Source organism: Spermophilus citellus (genome assembly GCF_964194105.1).
Source record: "Spermophilus citellus genome assembly, chromosome: 11".
Lineage (NCBI taxonomy): Eukaryota > Metazoa > Chordata > Mammalia > Rodentia > Sciuridae > Spermophilus > Spermophilus citellus.
In genome coordinates this window covers 108599318-108621134 of record NC_138192.1, presented here as the reverse complement: position 1 = coordinate 108621134, position 21817 = coordinate 108599318, and the positions used below count along the sequence as shown (strand labels likewise).

The 21817-nt window shown below is 39.0% G+C and overlaps 1 protein-coding gene across 2 annotated transcripts in view; it reads left to right on the top strand.

Moving 5' to 3' along the window:
• The window catches only part of PLEKHM3 (pleckstrin homology domain containing M3), a 177876-nt gene that overhangs the window by 38934 nt on the left and 117125 nt on the right, over positions 1 to 21817 (top strand). For both annotated transcript variants that reach the window (XR_014018029.1, XM_081261430.1), the window contains exon 3: positions 7864 to 8799. Coding sequence is in view for 1 of the 2 variants with exons in the window: in XM_081261430.1 (XP_081117556.1) it covers positions 7864 to 8799 (936 nt within the window). In the remaining variant the exon portion in view is untranslated. The remainder of the gene's footprint in view (positions 1 to 7863; positions 8800 to 21817) is intronic.

The following is a 21817-nucleotide window of genomic DNA, read 5'->3' as shown; positions in this document are numbered from 1 at the left end:
TACCTTTAATCTGTAAATGTTTTGCCTATGAGTCCCTTGTAAACAGCATATAGTTTATTCTTGTTTTTTGATCCATTCTGCTAATCTATATCTTTTAATTGGGAAGTTGAAACCAATAACATTCAGTGTTAGTATGAATATGTATTTGTGGTTTCCTGCCATTTTGCTTTTTGCTGTATTTTATCCTGTCTTGATTCTCATTTAGCTGTTTATTCTTCTATTGAACTTCCTCTGTTTGACAATTTTGAGAATTGTTTTTAGTTCCTCTGTGTGCAGTTTATCTTTGAGTATTCTTCGTGGTGCTGTATTGATACTCATGAATTCTTTTAGTTTATTCTTGTGGAAAATTTTTATTTTCCCCTCAAATTTGAAACTGAACTTTGCTAAGTATAGCAACCTTGGCTGACAGGGTTTTTTTTTATTTGTTTGTTTGTTTTTGTCTTTGTTTTTTATAGCTTGGGATATCTCATTGCAGGTCCTCCTTGATTTTAGGGTCTGAACTGAGAAATCAGAAGTGATCCTTATTAGTTTGCCTCTAAATGTGACCTTGTGTTTCTTTTGGGGCTTTTAATATTCTTTCCTTATTTTTAACATTAGGCATTTTGATTATGATATGTCTTGGTGAGCTTCTCATTTGAATATGTCTATTTAGGATCCTGTAAGCCTCCTATATGTGCATGTCTATCTCATTTCTGATATGGGAAGTTTTCTGTAACTATCTCATTGAAAATGTTCTTTATACCTTCAGTTTGTATCTTCATGTTCTCTTCTATCCCAATGATTCTCATGTTTTGTCTTTTCATGTTATCCCAGAGTTCTTACATATTCTGATCATGTTCTATAATTTTTCCCGTTTTTGCATTTTATGTACTCAAGATCATATAGCCTGTGCTCAGTGCCTGAAGTTCTGTCTTAAAGGGCTGAGGTTCTGTTTTCTATGCAATCTGATCTGATTAATGCCTTTAATTGAATTTTTAATTTGATTGATCATGTCTTTCATTTCTAGTAGTTCTGCTTTTTTTTCTCCCTATTTCAATTTATTAATGTGGTCTCTCATCTCCTGTAATTGATCTCTTAATTCCTTCCTTAGATCTTCTTTTAGTTCATTGAACATTATAATAATAAGTTTTTATACTTTCTTTGGGATTTTGTCCACCTCACTGTCAGTAGGATCCTTTGTTGGAAGATTGTGGATTTTGCAGGGAGACTTTTTGCCTGTTTTCTTGTGTTTTCAGAGGTCCTGGACTTGTGCATGAATTGAAGTGGATTCTCCTCTTTTTTAGGCATGTCCTTTGTTTGTGATTATCTTATTTATTCTGGAACTTCACTCTGTTTTTGATATATAAGTAGATGCCAAAGGGTGGGAACAGAGGTCCCTCTTGGATTCTTTCTGCTGGTTCTTTTTGTTGGTTTGGGGCTTTTGTCTCCTCACTTCTTTGTTTTGGAATAATGTCAGGGTTTATATAGGATTAGATTATGTGTGAAGTAAAATTTTTTTGTTGCTTAGTTGAGATGTATTTCACAGCTGCAGGATCTACTCTGTAATCTTGAAGTGTCCCAATCTCTTTCTGGCCCCTCTTAGAGGGAGGAGGAGCCAGAAGTGGCATTAACATCAACAACAAGAGTACAGTTTTATGTTAAATGTCCAATGTCTACTTTGAACTCTGTAATACTATTTGCTATCTATATAGGAATGATGAGGTCAGCATTTAACAACAGTACTACCAATTACAAAATGTTAACTAGGTCAGGAATTCAACAGCAAGTGTCTACTATGTTGTCTAGTATATTTTTGATCACTCCAACTTGAATGGAGTGGGAATTACATATTCTAATCATTAGTTTTGGTTTTTGTCTTTTCTATTCTTTGCATTAAAGTATGGCTGAAGATTGAGTGTCATTAATTTATGTATGGAGCAAAGTGTGCTGCATTTTGATTGAGTTTGGTTCAGCATCAAAATCTCTAACCTGTGAATTTTTCGTGCCCTGTAGGTTCCCAGCACTTCAGAGAATAAAGCAAAATACACATTAGTGACCAACCATCACAAACAATACACAGCACTAAAGTAGAAACCCACTTCCTACTATGATATCTTCAACATTAAATACCACCAAAAATCAGGAATGGAGGGTTCAGCAATTGTCAAGAGTAAAACTAGTAACTATGCACTAGGTCTAGCTTTAAAGCAAACATCAAATGTCAACTATATTATCCACAGCAGTAATGATTGTATCAGCATTAGTCAATTAGTTCTAAAAGAAAGAACAAATACAGTTAAACAGAGGAAAATAAAATGTGTTAGAATTAGAAAATAATTACAATTTCAAATATGAACAGAGAGGATGCAGAAGAGAGGTAGCTGGTGATGTTTATATAGAGGAGGGGGGAAAACAGAAGAAGCAAAGCATTGGGAGGGAGGGTGGTGGGAAGGGAGGGAGAGAGAACAATAAAATCTGGCCATTAGAAGGAGAAGGGAAGAGAGAAAGAGAAACAAGAGAAATAAACAAATGAAAATAATACAAAGTTAAACCAAAATATATAATCCCCAAACCCCAAATCTTCAAAAGACAAGGCAAGGAAAAAAAAACTACATTTTTAAAATGCTAAGAATGAGAGAAAAAGAAACAAATAAGTATATGTATATAGGTCCCTGAACTAATCAGCACAGCATGAATTCACACACACACACACACACACACACACACACACACCACACGAGAAAAGACAAAAAAAATTCTTGGTGAAGAATGAAGGAAACTTCCTCACTGAGGTAGTCAAAAAAGACCAGATTGAGTGGTCACTGTCTCTGTCCAACAGTCTTTTTTTTTTGCACTTCTTGAGTTATGTACTTATAAAGGTTGTTAACCTCTTTTTGTTTTTGTGTTGCTCTCTGAGCTGCCATTTGGAGCAGCCTAAGATTGAAGCTGTTTCATGTAAGACTCAGTTTCCCTTCTCACCAGAGTGAGTGGGAGAGGTTAGATAGTACTGTTAGTTGGCATTTTGTCCACTGAGACCAGTTCAGTGCCCTCCCAGGGTACAGCTTCTGCAAAGTTCTTGGGGGCATTCTAGCAGGTCTAGTCAGGCCTCAGTGGCTTTGTTGGGTTGGGCCTTCTTTGGAGAGATTAGATCTATCCACCCGCAGGGCTAGACAGTGGCTGATCTCTTATATCGGTCCAATTCTCAGGAGCCCTAAACTGATCATCCATTCACTGCTGCCCATGAGCACAGCCTTCCTGGGCTTAGTCCCCAAGTGTATTCACTCACACCAGCTTAGGCTCCTGGCTCTCTTCAGCTGCTCATGTGAGCCGCTACCACAAAGGAGAAGCTATTCGGGCTCCCCTTCGCCCTACACACTTGAATCCCACTGGGTACAGACTGTTCCTATGTTCAGCCAGGCACACCCTAGGTCACCCATTTGGTGCCTGCCAGGATATTGTGGCAGAATTTGCTCTGGTCTCCTGCCTCCAGGAGGGAGCTGTCCTTACAGTGAGATTGCCTCAAAATGGCTCCACCCCAGCTCTCTCTGACCAGTTGAGATACCGAATGTGCTTTTCAAGCACCACTGTACAGTACAGTCTCTGGATTAGCTAAATTTAAGCAGCTTTTAAAAAAAATTAATTTTTTTTAGTTGTAGATGGACACAGTACCTTTATTTTATCTATTTATTTTTACGTGGTGCATAGAATCGAACCCAGCCCCTCACGCGTGCCTCACACATGCTAGGCAAGCTCTCTACCACTGAGCTAAAACCACAGCCCCTTGGCAGCTTTCTTTTGATCTTAGCTTTTTCCTTACCAAATCTCTCTTCTCCCCTTCCCTCTGTGGTGAGTCGGTGCTGCCATCGCCACTTTTCCATGCTGGGGTAGCCAGGTCAGCTCCAATGTATTCTTTCTTCTTTGTTTTTTGTACTCAAATTCCTGAGTCTGTAAGCCACTTTGAATGTCCAAAATTGAATTTTGGTTCAATCCCTATTTTACCCACCTCACTGAGAAGCTGTACACCTACTGCTTTGGTCCCAAGCCACTGCACAACTTGGAATGAGGCTGTCCTCTACTCCACAATCTTCTTTGTGCCTCATATATAGATTTTGAAGTTTGAATTTAATAGATTAGACATATACCCTGAAGTATTTACAGGTAAAATGATAAAATGTCTGGGATTTGCTTTCAAACATTCCAGAAAAAAAATTAGAAAACGTGGGAAAAAAAGAGTTGGAGAGGGGTGGGAGAAACTAAAAATGTCAGAAACTTGAAGGTTTCTGAAGCTAAGTGGTAAGTACTTAGTGTTCATGTTTACTCTTCTACATGCTTTTACGTGTGTTTGAAATTTTCCATAATGAAATGTTTAAGGCCACACTAAAGAGTGTGAACTTTTCTTTGTGGCTCCCTGAACCTGTGAAGATTTTTGGCCTGAGGAAGGGCATGGGAAGGGCTATGAGACCTTAAAAAGCTTTTAACCTATGACAGTACCAGGAGGAGAAGGATCAGACCTTGATGAAAGTGGTGGCTATGAGAATAGAAACTTTTTAAAGAACTTATAGAGGATATAACTGCAAAAGAGGTACTCTGGTGGTTTGGTAGTATAGAAGTGAAACAGATGCTAAACCAGAAAATTCCCTTCCTCCTCTTTAGTCAATAGCAATTATTGTCCTGGAACCAGTATACTGGGGACTGTAAGGACAAGGAGGAGAGGGAGAAGGGATTTCACTGTGGAGGAACTGAACCAGGTCTTTGTACTAGATGAAGTGGAAACCAGTGGAGAAATGAAGAGTTCTGGGCTGGTGTTTTGTTTTTCCATGAGTAGTTTCTGTCTTGTAGTTTCATTATAAAATTCATGGGTAAAATGGTTTGATCATCTGTCTCTATTTTCACTGGGGAAATGGGAAAAATATTGTTAATGATACAAATCACTTTTATTAGTTAAGATTGAGTTATGTTGTTCATTTATGAAATTGAACACTTTAAAGAATATTTGTCTTTTATCCCTAGTACCACCAAAAAAATTTAAAAAAAAAAGAGAAAGAGAATATCTGAGGAGTTAATTAAATGAGTTTATTTATTTATTTTTAATATTTATTTATGTATTTTTTTAGTTTTAGGTATTTTGTTTTTATGTGGTGCTGAGGATCAAACCCAGTGCCTCACGCATGCTAGGCGAGCACTCTACCACTGAGCCACAACCCCAGCCCCAATTAAATGAGTTTAAATGACAAGGTCTGGGAAAACAAAACTTCGAGCTATAGCAAATTAATGAAATTTTAAATTTATGTAGCTTCTGATTTATCAATAGCAAAAATATTAAAAATAAACTCTAGATCCAATAGAAAGTAGCAGTTGGTAGAGATTAGAGAGAAACAGTAGTTTTCCACCCCTCTGTAGTCAAAGATAACTAGTACATCACATACAAACTATTAATAAGGTATGACATAACAAGACCAAGAGATACCCCAGCGAGAAGTTTCTTGATCACCTTTGCTGCCTTCTTGATTCTTATTTTTCAAGAGATTCCACTTTTAACTGCAGGCTATAAGAATAGACCATTTCTATGATTAATGCCGTGTCATTTTCTGTCTCAGTGTAACACACCATCTACAAAGGACTGAAGCTAAGGTCAGGGAACAGAGATAAGACCTGCTGTATCTAGTGAGAGGGAAAGCAGTGTTGGAACACACCATATTCTTTAGCCTTACTACTTTGGAGATTCCCTGGCAGGACTTATTCCCTTAACCCAAGCTGTCATCTACCACCCCTGTGCTTATGCAGTCAGAAAGAAATGAGGTTTTGGTCAGATTTGCTGCTGGATTTGGGACTCAATTAAAATTGAACTTCTAATTCATGGTAGCTGTTATAAAAAGCTCTCAGGAAAGTAAAAAGAGAAGACGGCAATTTCTAGCTAAAAGCAAGAGAGGTGGTTTCTATTTTACTCAGGAACTCATGGCTAAGCCGCTGGGTCACAGGAGGATTGAGGATAGAGGGACACATAGTTGTAAGTCTTATTATGGAGAAGGCTGAACTGTCATCAGTGCCTGATGGAAATGAGAGCGGGGAGGCGGCAGCAGTGTCTCTAACAGCACTGCCTCCCTTATTGCATTGTCAGAAGAGAAAGATAACCTGAGAATAGGCATCCATTATCTCTTTCTACAAAGGGATTAGTGTTGGTTGCAAGAAATTAATGGCTTTTGAGTTACCACAGAATTACTAATGAATGTCAGGACCAGAGATGTAAAGCAGATAAAATAGGCTTTTCTCTGCCTTATTTCTCTCCTTTCTCTTTTGGTTTGCTATGTTAAGATCAAGATCTTACTCTTTCTTTCTATAGTCAAAAGCAAAAATTTTATCCTCTGGGTGTATGACTTGTGTTCTTTAGGGAATGATTCAATTAGTTTTTGACTATCTCCAGTGTGTGTTGGCACAGATTGAGAAACATCTCAGAAATTAAAACCTTGACCAGGGAGGAGTGCTTCCTTTTGCATGGCTGTCATTGTCATGTCTGATTAAAGTCTCATGTGGTTCCTCAATTGACAGTCCCCTTTTACTAAAGTATTAAACTGGAATATATTGCCACTCATCAGGGATTATAGGTGGCTTGATTAGATAAACACATAAAATGGAAATGGAGAAAAGAGGAAGGCAAGAGAACTAGACATACTATGCACTGGACAATGTGCTAGAAGCTTGATTTATAATTCAACAAGTACTTATGAAACACCTACTAAGTACCAGGCATAGTATTGCATGCTATCGCATAAAAACGAAAAGAGAGCCAGGTGTGGTGGTGTGTGCCTGTAATCCCAGTGGCTCCAGAGGCTGAGGCAGGAGGATTTAGAGTTCAAAGCCAGCCTCAGCAAAAGAGAGGCTCTTAGCAACTCCATGAGACCCTGTCTCTAAATAAAATACAAAATACGGCTGGGGATGTGGCTCAGTGGTGTCCCTGAGTTCAATCCCTGGTAACCTGCCTCCTCACCAAAAAATGAAGAGAGCTTACTATGCAGTAGGGAAGGCAGACTTTTTTTAAAAACAAACTTTAAAATGTATTTTTTTGTTTGGATATTTAATTAAACTATTATAATGCAGCCTGTTAAAAGCCTATGAAAGAGGAACATAACTGACCCAGGGAGAAGTGTGTTCACATGAGGTGGGGGAGGGGCTGAGAGCTGGACAGACTGTCTTTCTGAAGGAAGGTAAATATGTAGTCCCTGGTTGAGGCAGTGGAAAGGAGCATTGCAAGCTAAGGGAGCAGCAGCATAAGCACATTGAGGCTCCGAGAGAAAGCTGCATGTAAGCAGAAGCCTAAAAAATGAACTGAAGGGGGCTTACCAGAGAGAGGCCCATGAACTGGCTTTGGGGACTAGTGGGTACTCTGAGAAATGGGAATTTGTGAGCAGTACACTTCACTGCTTTTTTTCATTGACCCTTCCTGGCATCATGAACTTAAGGAAGGATAAGAGAATCAGCAGGAATTCATTCACATGGCAGGTTTTCTCTCATGTATTTAATACTCTGTAGACTGTTACCTAGAAAGCAAGGAATCCCAAAAGAGTGTGATTGGTCCTAGGCCTACAGGGTATATTAAATTACACTTTTTCCAGTATTGCTGTTTTCTGCACAGACTTCGTCATATCACATTCATATCATACACCCCATTACTTACTCTTATACTCTCTCACCAAGGTAGTTCAGTTTTTAGACAAGAGATTTTTCCCTAGCTACATTTTGCCCATTAGATACTATCCTGAAATTTTACCATTTATACTTGGTTTAATTTGAACCAGGAAGATATCAACCTTTGATCTGTTTGGTCTCTTGCACTCACCTTCTTATAACTAATCGATACTTTTATGCCTCCTTTTTTTTTCTTTCTAGAACACAAGCAGACATTCCCAAACATTCTGAAGAAGGGTTACCTGGAAATTAGAAAGGACCATGACAGTTACTGGCAAAGCTGTTACGCAGAACTGTCACCTTACAACTTATACTTCTATAGCCTCGACAGCAGTGGGAATCAAAACCCCTATGCCACGTACCAACTTTCCCACTTCCAGAGCATCTCTGTTTTGGGCAATCTTGAGGCCAGGATGGTAGACACCATTCTCTATGACAACACTCAGCTACAGTTAAAGGCAGAGTCACCGTGGGAAGCTTTGGACTGGGGACAGAAGCTTTGGGAAATTGTGCATGCTGCAGTGCCCGGTTACGTGGGACGGCAGGATGAGCTGGCAAACTCACCAGGGCTCGGCCATCATGTTGACTATACACAGAATCATTGTTTACAAGAGAAATCCAATGGGCTGCTACCACCGTCTCCTGTCTTGGATAGCTCCAAACAGTACCAAAACATCCTCAAATCAGGGACACTCTACAGACTAACTGTCCAAAACAACTGGAAGGCATTTACATTTGTGCTGAGCAAGGCCTACCTTATGGCTTTTCAGCCAGGCAAGCTAGATGAGGATCCCCTGCTGAGCTACAACGTGGATGTGTGTCTGGCTGTCCAGGTAGACAACCTGGATGGCTGTGACTCTTGCTTTCAAGTCATTTTCCCTCAAGATGTCCTCCGCCTCCGAGCTGAGACCCGGCAGAGGGCTCAGGAATGGATGGAGGCTCTGAAGACAGCTGCCAATGCAGCGAGGAGTTCAGAGCAAAACCTGCAAGTCACACTGAGGAGCAAACCCAAGGATCAGCTGGGTGGGCATGAACTCAGGAAGAACAAACGTCAGTCCGTGACCACCAGCTTCCTGAGCATTCTGACAACTTTATCTTTGGAACGAGGACTCACGGCTCAGAGTTTCAAATGTGCAGGTACAGAGCAAATTTTCAGCTTAAAGCTCATTAAAGAGCAATCTTGAGTCCTGTAATTGGAATTTATTTTTTATTTTATTTTATTTTTTAAAGAGAGAGTGAGAGAGGAGAGAGAGAGAGAGAGAGAGAGAATTTTTAATATTTATTTTTTAGTTCTCGGCGGACACAACATCTTTGTTGGTATGTGGTGCTGAGGATCGAACCCGGGCCGCACGCATGCCAGGCGAGCGCGCTACCGCTTGAGCCACATCCCCAGCCCGGAATTTATTTTTTAAACACCCTTAATAAGACAGTCATAGATATCGCCTGTTTACAAAAAGCATTTCTCCTGCAAGGAGTTTACTATGTTAAAAAAAAAAATCTGTCCATCCTCATACTACATTGATTAATAGAAACAGCTATGATATACCCCACTGAATCAAAATTACTTGGCTGAAGCCTAACCAGACTGGAATTTAGGCTTCCTAAGTAGGATGTGATTCCATTTCCTCTGCCTACTTGCATAAAGTCATGGTGACTATAGCTGTCACAGATTTTCTCATGAGAGACATTCAGTCCAAAGCTAAGTACTCACACTCCTTAGGCAAAGCAAATGTCCATAGTCAGTAACTGTCATTGATCATGACCTTGTCAAATCCTGTTAAAGTGGAATCTGGAAAGTCAGCCTTGACAGAAAATGTAGAAATAGCTAAAAGCAGGGTAGATGATTATTCAGCAGATGACTACTGAGTCACAATGAATCTGTGCCTCACCATGAGGAAGCCTAGGTTTTTGGAATTGCTGTGTAAGGGTGAGACACAAAGTGGAGTTCAAGGCCAATACTCTGTTATGTCTGAAAACCTCAATACTGCTTCTCTCCTCTACTCCCTATTCTTCCTACTTCCCCCAAACCTAAAATGGGGGGGGGTATTAAAAATGAAATCAAAATTATTTCCTTTTTACTAACCCCACCATATTTGATAATAAATTTACTGAGAAGACAACTTTAATCGGAAGTCTGTTGGGGAAGGTTTTAACTCAAGTCTGTTAGATTTAATAATGCTGTTTAAAAACGAGCAAGAAACTTACCTAAAGCTGAGACTACATTTAAAATTTTATTCTTGTTCCTGCTTTGAAAGCCAAATTATAACAAAATGAAAATCCACATTAAAAAAAAAATATATATATATATATATATATATATATATATATATATATATATATATATTGTAGATGGACAGCATGCCTTTGTTTATTTTTATGTGGTGCTAAGGATTGAACCCAGTGCCTCACATGTGCTAGGCAAGCACTTTGCCACTGAACTACAGCCCCAGTCTCAAAATCCACATTTTAAATATAGTTAGTTGTGATGATGGTCTTTTCTACTGGAGAATAGTTTACTTAAAGGGAGGGAGTAAGTGAATAATCCTTGCTTTGCCCCAAGGTATTTAGTGATTGTGGAGCAGAAACATGCAGGGTGGGATTGGAGAGATGAGAAGCTCCAAGCTAGTTAAGAAGCCATACCAGGTATATGCATGTATTTGCAGATATGACAGACCTTGTGTTAAGTCAGACAGCTTCTTGGAATTTTCTTTTTTTCTGGTATGGGGGATTGCACCCAGGAATACTCTACTACTGAGCTTCATTCCAAGCCCTTTTTAGTTTTTATTTTGAGATAGGGTCTTGCGAAGTTTACCCAGGCTGGCCTCGAACTTGGGTCCTACTGCTTCAGCCTCCTGGGATCACAGTGTATGCCACCACATCCAGCTTTGAAATCAGTTTTGAAATAGGAGACACCAGTTTTAATACAGTTTTTAAGAAATTATTGACATTTCAGTGTCTTCTTATTCTGGTGTATATAGTATATTTCAAAGTTCAGGCATTTGACGGTAATTTATTGGGCTTACTCTGGACATCCTGGAGTTATGATACACTTCTGTGGCATTATATTACTGAGAGTCCACAAATCTGTTGTTTTCATGGAATAAGGGAGAACAGCCCAGCTTAGTTTTCAAGGTAGAGAATGGCATATCTGAATCACAAATCCATATAGTAAAAGAGTGAAGAAAAGTCTCAGGTGCTACACGAAGGTTGTCACCTAGCTGTCACTTATTCACCTTCCTCTCAGAAGTTTGTATCCTGATGGAGTGTGCATTGCCGCCCCGTTCTGTACAGCAATATAGTGTTCTTAGCCATGAGAGGGAAGAGAAATGTCAGACAGAGAGAGCCCACTGCATCCAGCAGTAGGAGAAATGAAAACAGGAAAAAGATAAAAGAGAAGTGAGAAGAGACAGGGAAAGGGAAGCAAGGAGAAAAGAAGAAAGTATTATAGAATGAGCAGGAATGGATCTTTCTGGTAGCTCCTTTGGGTTCTGTGTGATAGGATGCTTCCCTTTGCTGTCTAAATTTGGTGCTCACTAAATTTGGCTGATTGGAGGGCAGTGGGAAAGGGTAGGGGAAGGGACTCAAGGGGGTAGGATGACAAGCCTGCCGTTCATTTACTCTGCTTTTACCTTCATGCTTTGGTTTGGAACTAATGGGGGTATGGGTTTGTTTCTAATTTTGGAGAGAGGATAATGCTGATTTATATAGTAGGGCACATTCCAAAGCAAAAATTGATGTATTTCATTTAAATGTCACCTTTTCTATCAGAGAGTACTACATTCAGTTGCTTTGTGATACATGTGGCTTACTCGCCTGCTTTTCATTCTTGATGCTAGCATGTGGAATATTGGTTTCCAGACACAGGCAGGAGCACATTATCTCCTGTAGGGGGCAGAGTCTCAAAAGAAAAAGGCAAAAAAAAAAAAAAAAAACTTGTTAAGCAGAGCTCTGGATGTTTTTTAAATTACTTGGGAGGCTGTTCATTATATCAAAGATTATTATAGCAGATGGAACAGTAAAAATTGACCTGTGTTTCTCAGAAACACAGTTAATTTAAACCAGCTGCTTCTGCCTTTTGTACCTTTATTGTCTAACTTAGCATCCTCATAAAAAGACACATTTAGTAAAAAGTAACATAGCATGTTTACCTTCTAAAACACCCAAAAGTTCAATATATTGGTTGTAGTGAGTTTGGGCCTTATATACTAGTTTAAGGAGAAGTTAATTCACAGTATTACATGGCTTTAGTGTGTCTCTTTAAACTATAAGTTCATATATGTATACATGCATATGAAGTTCTTCCTCCTTTAAATAGTTTGGATGAATAAACTTTAAATGTGGAAGATTACACTGAGTAGCTCCTTATTATGTCATTGAGTTGCTATTCAGGGGAGCCACAAGCACTGGCTTTTAAGTCTATAAAACAGTACTGTTGGCCATAGTTCACTAAATTCTTTCTATAAGTGGAGACTTTTCTATATCCTTCTTGAAAATTTAAAGAGCCCCTGCAGAGAAAATGGACCACGACCATCCAAAAATGTCTGAGGTTATGGTTTTGAAAATATATGCTGATTGTAACTGTATCTTTCTTTGCATGTGCTTGGACTTTTGATAGTTATATTTGATTGTGTGTGATTACTCCATAACTTCCTTTCCAGCTCATTGGCTGCCTGTGCTTGGGAAGCCCAACCACTGTGGTCTTGCTGTTCCTAAACTTACAGGGGTCCTGCCTGCATCCAGGGCCTTTTCACTTGCTAGCCCTACTTCCTGAAATTTGAAAATTAAATTCTTCCATTCATTCTGTCATTTATTGTTTGCCCAGAATCTTGGGTGCACCCAGACATACAAGTTAGTATTGCAGGAAAGAAGATAAAAGTCCTTGTCCTCAGGAAACTTGCAGTCTGCTAGGAAACACAAGTTGTTTATCAAATAATTCCATCAGTGGCTGCCAAAAAGGCAGCTATGACAAGAGCCTTCTAAGTGGGGCCCACATATCAGAAAACTGTCAGAGGTGGTGTGAGGTAGAACTAAATTAAATCATAGACCTCCAATCAGTTTTAGTCCACAAAAAAACAAAAAACAAAAAAACAGGCAGTTGATAAAGTTGAACTTAATGTTTCACCTTGAAGTCACAGAAGATGTTTGTACAGAGGAGCGCATACCAGAAATGATATTGAAGAACTGTTAATTTGGAAGTGCTTTAGTCCAACTTTTCAGGAACACCTCTGTAGCAGAAATTGAGGAATGTGTTTTCAGTAAAATTGCTGGTTAGAATTCAAAATTATAGTTGGCAACAGGGCATCTGTGATGTTTTAATAGTAATGCTAAAACAAATAATTATTTAGCTTTTTAAAATATTTAGGAAGGATGTACATGGTAAGTGGTTATAAGACTATTCCTAAATGCTGTAGAGATTGGATTATAAGGTAGCAACTGTGTTTTCTTTAGGAAGTTGACATGTGTACATACCTGTTTACACTCAATAGAGACATGGTTTTCTTGGCAGTAGCACACACAGATGTTTTTCCTATAACTTCTCAGCAATCAAGAAACCTAACAATTGAGTAGTACAATCAAAGAGCCCGGGGACTTGTTTATAGGTGTGACAAGAGTAGCAGAGCTCACCTTTGAAAGCATTCCTGTGTGACTGTTTTGTAATCTGGAGCTAAAACTGGATGACCCACTGTGGGGCAATGTTCCTGATTCTGAACTGAAGTTGAACATGTTAAGGAAGAAAACAGTGAGCCTCGGGGATCTCCTACACCATTTTCACAATGTTAGTTTTTATGGTTTTACTCCTTTGGCTGCTGTTTAACCTCTTGGGACTGCTGTTGATAATTACATCTCTCTGGCATTAAGAGCTTTTTGCTTTCCTTTTTCTTGCATCCAACCCTTGGGAGGGGTAAACCCAAGGGGGGGAAAAGTTTTGCTGTGAATTCTTCAGCCATTTAGTGCAAATTCCTGTAATTACCGGCATTGTGTCTTCTCTGAATGGCACATAATACAGCAGAAGCCATTCCTAATTGAGACCTTACAGGAGGTACAAATCCCCTCTTTGTTCAGCCTGACAAATTAGTGCCAGAAAGTGGCAGGGTCCGAGTGGGAATCAAAGGCAAGAAACACAAAGATGGAACTTAAGGCTACAGTAATAACCCTCTCTTGTCCTGAAGGGAAAAAAAGTAATGACCAATGAAAAATGAAGGTTTTTTTTTTTGTTATAAATTCCCTTGACGTGACAGCACCTCGGGGCTGCTCTATTTATTTAGCAAAAGTGATTAAATAGCAATACAACAGGGCGGCCCCTTGTTTCCCTAGATGCCCCCCACCTCACAGACCCCTGCTGCCTTGGCTAATTGATTGACAATGAACCTCTGATAAAGAAGTATGTTGTTAGGACCTGGGATGGAGGGGAGCATCCCCCCACTGTGTGTGTGTGTGTGTGTGTGTGTGTGTGTGTGTGTGTGTGTTTCATTTTTGTTTGAATTGCACTCTAGTTTTTTCCCCTTTTCTCTCCCTTGCCTTGTCTTCCCCTTACCCTCCCCACCCCACCACAGAGATTCAGACAGGTATAGCTATTCAAACTATAGCACAGCTTTTGACAACTTCATACTTGGAACCAACTTCCTGGATTGCTGTCCCCCTGCTCCCAGAGTAAGGCAGAACAACAATGTGAGAAAGGGAGAAGGTGCCACTTTCTGGTACTAATTTGTCAGATCCCTGGCACTTTAAGGCCAGAAAAGTGGTGGGTTAGTTTTTCATGTGTAAGAATGGATATCTGAAACTAGTTTTTGCACTGGGACTTTCTCTTCAATTCCTTGCTCAGTTAAAAAAACAAAAAACAAAAAAACCACACCTTAAAAGCATATTGGTGGGGGAAGGGGTTGTTGTAGAGTAAGAAACAAAGACCAGAAGTTGTGTGTCTCCCCTCAGTCCTCAAGAAGCCAGGACTGATTATTTGAGGATCAAATCTGGCTGCTTATGGTGTAACTCAGTACCCCAAGGATGCTGTAAGTTGTGGGAAGGTGACCAAAAGCCTCTAGGCAGATAATTAATAGCTCCTGGTTATATATGCTCAACTAGCTAAGCTGAAGATAAATCCCTAATTTAGCTCTGTTACAGCTGCAAAAACAAATCATTTCAAGCCCCTAGGAAAGCAAAATATATTAAACAAATAGTATCGACCTTGTTAATACCACATGGCATTTCATGTGATAAATGAGGGCGTATTTCTGGCAAAGCTTGTTTTATGACATCCTTTAGACATAAAGGACACCTTTACCCTAGCAATACAAGCATCCCTGATAGAAAGTATGAGGTGGTTAATTATTCATTAAATAGCTGCCAGACTGGAAGTAAGCAATATTTCTGTGTTGGGCCTAGTTAGTTACTTATTGGCCTTGGGGTAAACCATGCAGAATAGCAATTGTTAAGAAAAAGAGAAATTGAATCTGGGAGCTGATTATGCATGTGAAATTGCAGATCTGTTGGTTTCTAAGTGCCAAGAAGGGCAGTAGTGTATTACGCTCTTGGAAAAAATAAAAAAGAGGTTTAGGGTAGCCAGAATTTGTTTGCAATCCCATGTGAAAAATTAGGGGTTCCTTTATTGCTCAAAATTCCAGATCTAAGGAAATGAAGATGGAAACAGAAAGAACTAGATTTTTCTTGATATTTTCAATTCTTATCTTTATTGCTATTTTGAAATTTGTCTCCCACTTAGTAGGAATAGCAATAAGTTGAAGATTTATTCGATTTAGGGAATAGGCAAATAGCCTATTCCCTAAATAGACAATGAAGAAAAACTCAGATATGCCCCCTACAGCATATGAACAGCTTGGATAAGTGAGAATGGTGTAATCTGTTGTTGCCTTCTCATATTGTATTGTCCAAGTTAATTTGTTATTGTTTTCAATTGTTGTTTCTCAGAGGAGAAATCCCTAGGGGTATGTGCACTAACAGGCTAAATGTTATTTCCTCCACTTTAAATATGACCATGGAGGGGTTTCTGATAGCAAAATCCTTAAGTGGAGTTTTAGGGAGAGTTCATTTCAACAAGCATGTATTCATCCCCTTATGTGTGCCACACATATTCTGTCAGGCACCTTGGGAATATGCAAATAGGAATGAGGTGCAGACTGTCCCCTTCAAAGACTCACAGAATCTTTCCTCCCAAAAGATGGTGAGGACTTGAAGTAGGTGAGCAGGAGTATGGGACTGGTGACCAGGGGGCAAACCATCATGGAGACTATTACATCCCTGACTCTGCTTATGCCAAGGAATACATGTTATAGCGAATTTGAAAGCTCATAACCCCATAACCCATTTTAAATTTGTCCTTATATTTTCCACAGAATTTAACTCAGGGGAAATCTTCTTGGCTTTTAAAATAGTCTGTCAAAAATAAAATTTGAATTTCTATTGAGTGCCCATTGTATAGTAGGTACTATGAGAGATAGTTACAGTACAATTATGATATGTAGCCCCCAGGTCTCTACTCTGAGGTTGAGGAGCCACAGATGGGGACTACGAGGCTACTAGGCTAGGTCTATGCTGTACAGTGCTTAGTGTTTAGGAAAGCATTTGGCAAAATCCCAAGACAGAGAAGCTTGGGTTATCAAGAGATTATAGTTATGCTGTTTTGTGAATGATTGGCAGTTTTACCCAAGGACTGTTGACTGATAGGTCCCTTTCAGCCTAAAAGGTTGTTGGTAAAGATACATGATAAAAAGCAGCATAGTTGAGTAATTAAGAGCAAAGACTGGAGTCTTCTTGCCCGAGTTTCCAAATCTGCTGCTCACTGGCTATGTGACCCTGGATAAATTACTTAACCACCATGGACCTCCTTTTTTTCATCCCAGATGTGAGAAATAATCACATGTACTTTATTAGTTTGTAGTGCAAATAAATTGAGTTAAAGGGCTTAGAATACTATCTAGCATATATAGTAAGTGCTACAAAATGGTTATTAGTATTTGACCACCTATGGTAATAATTACCAGGATAAAGATATCATAGGTATATTTACTAAAATTGTAGCCATTACAAAACTTGGTTGGACAACTAATATGTAAAAATGACAGAGTTGAGATCCTGAAATGCAAGCCAGAGGAATGGATCAAAACAACTGAGATGAAGTTTATAGTCCAGATAGTCCTGTCCTTACACTCAGAAGATCAACTGCATAGATACAAAGTAGAGGAAACTTGACCTTGCAGAGGTCATGCAAATGAGGCAACTGGGAAGTGAGCATTTGTGCTTCTATGGCTGGACAAATCAGGTCCAGGAAAAAGAGATAATATTCCCAGCAAGACCTCATCCGGAAATTTGTTATGGATGCTGCTTTTTTTCCTTCTTCTTCCTGTTACTGGGGATTGAACTTAAGCCCTCACACATGCTAGGCAAATGTTCTACCACTGAGCTATATCTCCAGCCATTTTTTTTTTTTTTAATTTGAGTCATAGTCTCAAGTTGCCCAGCCTGGTCTTGAATTTGTGATCTTCTGGTCTCAGCCTCTTAAGTCACTGGGATCACAGTGGTGAGCATAGTGCCTGCCTGGACTTTGTTTTTTGAGAACAAATGTGTGATAAGATAGTGAAGGGACTAAAAACCACAGCATTGAAATATAACCTAGGATAGGGATGACAGTTTTCCCTCTGCATGTTTGAAAGCTGCCATTTAGAGAGAAAATAGGCACACTCTGTTTTATCTATTTCATAGGATGAAGGTAACTCAGAATGGACTGGATTTACCATGGTCATAGGTGAAAATGCAAGATCCTGACCAAGGAGATTGCAAAACCTGGAAATCCTGACCTCAAGACAAGGTGCTTAACTTGTCTGATTTAGAATTTTCTCATCTGCAAGATAAAGAGATTTATTCATTCAGCCCTTCTACAAATGTTTATTGAAACCCTATTAAGTACTGCACTATGCTATAAAGAAAATAAGACAATACCATTACCCATCCTCACAGAATAGGAAGAATTAGAAGGCAGACATAAATAAGCAGTTGTGACACACAGTTGAACTAAAAGGTCTTTGACTCTCCTTCCAACTCTTCTAGCTCTGTCTGGCATATTTTAGAGGGAATGCCCTTGCTCTATGCAGTCTCTCCCTTTCTCATTCTGTGATTCTTTGAATGTCTATAGAAGTTAGAGAAAATGAGATTAATGTTCTCCAATTAAATCTCATTTAATAAGTAATACTTTATTCCTTTGGGGAAAAGTGAAACTAGTCGAAATATCAATGACTGAGAGAATAGGAGATGGGAATCCTTTTCCTGGCTCTGATGTCTATCATTGGAGGAATTACTTTTTACAGCCTAAGTTTCTAGGTCCAAGAAATAATTTAAAATAAAAATAAATGGAGGATAAGAATGTGAAAACATGTTAAAATAGTAATGTGAGTCTACGAAAGAAGAAAGTGTTATATAATTTGTATTTTAAACTGTTTCACATCCTGAAATTCAAAGAGATTTGATCACTTTATATAAGTAGGCCTTTTGATTTTATAGGATATAAATTTGCTTTTTTGATTTATTCCTGGTATTCTCATCATAGAAGTCACATGTTCCTCTTTGATATGTTTCAGAAGAATAAAATCATTTTGAATTTCAGAAGATATGGATCTTTTGATAGACCTTCCTGAACTTCATAGGCCATAGCTGTGCTCTTTTTTTTTTTTTTTTTTTTAAGCCGTTCATTTCTCCCAGTCTTTGTTGCTATACTTTGGTCTGGAAAGTTCTTGTCCCTTTTTGTAGCTTCCTTTTTGGTTAACATTGTTCTCATCACATGCTCATTTCTGGCTAAACTTCTAAAGAAAGTGTTAATGTACCATTGGACTCCACATTGAGTTAAAAGTTTCTATTTACTGACCTTTCACTGGGAGAGAAGTTGGTCTAGGTATGGTTTTAGGATAGATTGGGGTAGGTCAAGATATTCCTTAATTTCTACTAGTTCCTTGCAAAACCTAAGCTTTTCATGGACCCGTTGAAAGAATTGTTTGAGAGTTTTCTAAAATCTGTTATACTACCTGGAGTGAAAAAAATTTGTCATTTTAAAATACATCTCTAGATAAGAAAATCTGATAAATTAACAATACCAAGTTATTTCTTGCCTTAATATTTTCATCAAATTATTCATTTATTCAACAAATATGGGCCACAAATAGTCCCAGAAATTGAGGTATGGGACTACCTAACTTAATTTTGTAGTAGGAAATACACGTATATGCTTTGAAATATGCCAATACTGAAAATATTTTAATTAAATCACATGAATAAAAAACAAAGAGCATAAAAGTCCTTTCCTTTCCTCCTTTTATTCTGACCTTTCCCAAATCTCGTCTCACCTTCAACAAGTGCAATTTGTTATAATTCAGATTGACCCTAGTCATCCTCTCCTCATGGCTATTCCATGCCTTCCCAGTTCTTTCTCTTTGAGCACCAGCAACATTTCATGACCTGCCCCTCTTGATTGCAGCTTACCCTTTGCAATCCCAACCCCCCCCCCCCCCACCAACTAAGTCCGGCCACACTGCTTCCCTCTGTTTCTCAAGTGCACCAGCTCCTTCCCTCTACCTCAGAACCTGTGCGTGTGTGGGTGCCTCTCCCTCCCTCATCCCCACCACTACCCACAACTTAGATGCTACTTCCTCAAGAACACCTTCTCCAATCTCTCACACTGATTATTAGATTCCTTCCTCTCTAATGCTGATTTAGTGCCCCCTAACTCTAGTGCTGGTCATAACTGAGATTATATTGTCATTTGTGTTATTTATTTAATGTCTATTTCCTCCACTTGGTGCACATGCTCTGATGGCAAGGGCTGTGTTGGTATTGTTTCATCTTTTGTTGTTGTTGTTGAGCTGTTTTTTATGTTGCCATGGCTAGCCTTGAGCTTGTGGCTCAGGCAGTCCTCCCGCCTCAGTCTCCCAAATAGCTAGGACGATAGGTATGCACAACTGTACCTGGCTCTGCATTGGTCCTGTCCATTGCCAACTCCCTGGTTCTGCATCTGGCACACAGTAACAAGTACATAGTAAATATTTCTGATCATCCTCTGTTTTGGACTCTTGCTCTCTATTCCCATCATTGGGTTTTCTGCTTTCACCATCTTTTCTATGAGTCCTATATCATCTGTAGATAAAATCAACGTGTTCTCTACTTGATCATCTTGGTTGTTAAAAATTACTTATAAATGATGGTACCAGCATTTACCGTTTGGCAAACTGGTTAAGATTTTGCAAGTTTCCAGGGACTTTTTAAAACATTTTGACTACAGGTCCTCTCAGAACCTTTATTATACCAAAGTGAGGGATAAATATGGAACATTTCCAAACTTACTTAACCATAATACCCCCTCTTAGTGGAACTAGGATTCCTCAACAAGGTTGCAAACACCCTGCTCTGGGAACTGTATTGTTAGAGTTTAGTTGACATATTTGATATAGTTGTGCAATCAACATTTTGCAGTTCAGTTCTAGCACTGTTAGCCCAGACCGCACAAGTTAGGGGTTCAGTTCTCCATAAGATTGCTCCCACTTTAGATGCCAGCCACAGGTTTAGGGTTTGGGCCACCTCCACTCTGGTTGGATACAAGTTCAGACATTCCCTCAATGCACTCAGGTTTCACAACTTGCTAGGAAAAACAAAAACAAAAACACAGAACTCAGGAAAATGCTATATTTAACAATTACAGTTTTATTATAAAGAATACAAATTAGGAACAACCAAATGAAAAGACTCAGAAGCCAATGTCTAGGAGGGCCCCCCAAACATAATTCTTTTTTCTCTCCTTATGGAACCAGGGTAGATTACCATCCCATCAATCAGTGAGTTCAATAAGAAAGTTCCCCTGAGCTTCAGTGCCTGGACTTTTTTGTGGAATTTCATTTTTGTAGGTATAATTGAATCAATTGCCATGTGATGGAATTCATCTTCCAACTCCCTTCTCCTCCCTAGAGGTTAAGCTGGCTCAAAAATCCAATCCTCTTATCACATAGGTTGACCAGATCTAATCCTAAAGCTATTTAGTGGTTCACCTATTAGCATAAACTCAGGTGTTTTATCTGAGGGGCTCATAAATAGCAGACACTTGTATCATGTAGGGAGATTCCAAAGTTTTAGAAACACTCTGCCAGAAACCAAGGTCAAACACTAGACATTTATTACACAGTGGCATAGGACACTGAATGGGCTATTTCTACAACAAAAATGGCACATGGATGAAAGAAGGATGAACATTGTATATGGTTGCCCCTCAGAAAATGAGGAAGCCTCATTTCATTTACCCTGTCCCCTCATTTCTAATCAGCTACTATGATGTGGCTTTCTGCACTTATTGCATCTACCTGGGCAAAGGAAGTTTCTGGTGGTATCTTCCTATGTGCTTCTAGAACCAAGCAACTTCAGAGACAGACAAGAAATTGACCAGCTCCCGGCTGCCCAGCCTGCTGCAGCCTCCCTGAGCCCCGACTCAGGGTGGTGGGATGATGTCCAGAGATTTTGTGGTCCCCACTCTCTAACCCAGATACTGCACTCAGATCTTGGTTTAATATAGAGAATGTTTCCTTTTTAATAGATATAAAATTCACTACTAAAATTAAATTTATTTACCTTTAACTGAAAAATTTTAACTTATGCTTTCAAATGGCAACCTGAGGACCAGAGAATAGAAGTTCCCACTTATGGCATTTTTCTGTGTCTTGCCTCTCAAGTCTAAATAATCGATTATAAGCAGCGTATCTTCAAATACTAAACATTTAGTTAAAAGATTAGCTTTGGAGATGGTCACATGTTTAGAGAGACAGAAATTGAAAGGTGTAAGGTAAAAGAATAAAGAGGAAAAGCAAACCAAAGGCATTCTCTAAATCCCATAGAACACAAAGAATTTGGTTTGGGGTGAAAATGAAGAAATCCAAGCATGGATTTACGAGAAGCTGATGAAAGTAATCTTTTTCACTTTGAGACTGTTCCTAGTACTACTCAGATCCACTCTCATGACTTTAATTTTATCAAATTGTTGTCATTACCAAAATAGCGCAAGTAGGCATTACTCTAAGAGATGCTGTCAGGGTTTTTTCAAAGGTTTTAGCAAAGAAGAGGAAAGATTGTGTTTAAAGATACTGTAAAGTTCAAAGAGATGAGATGCTTGTAAAAT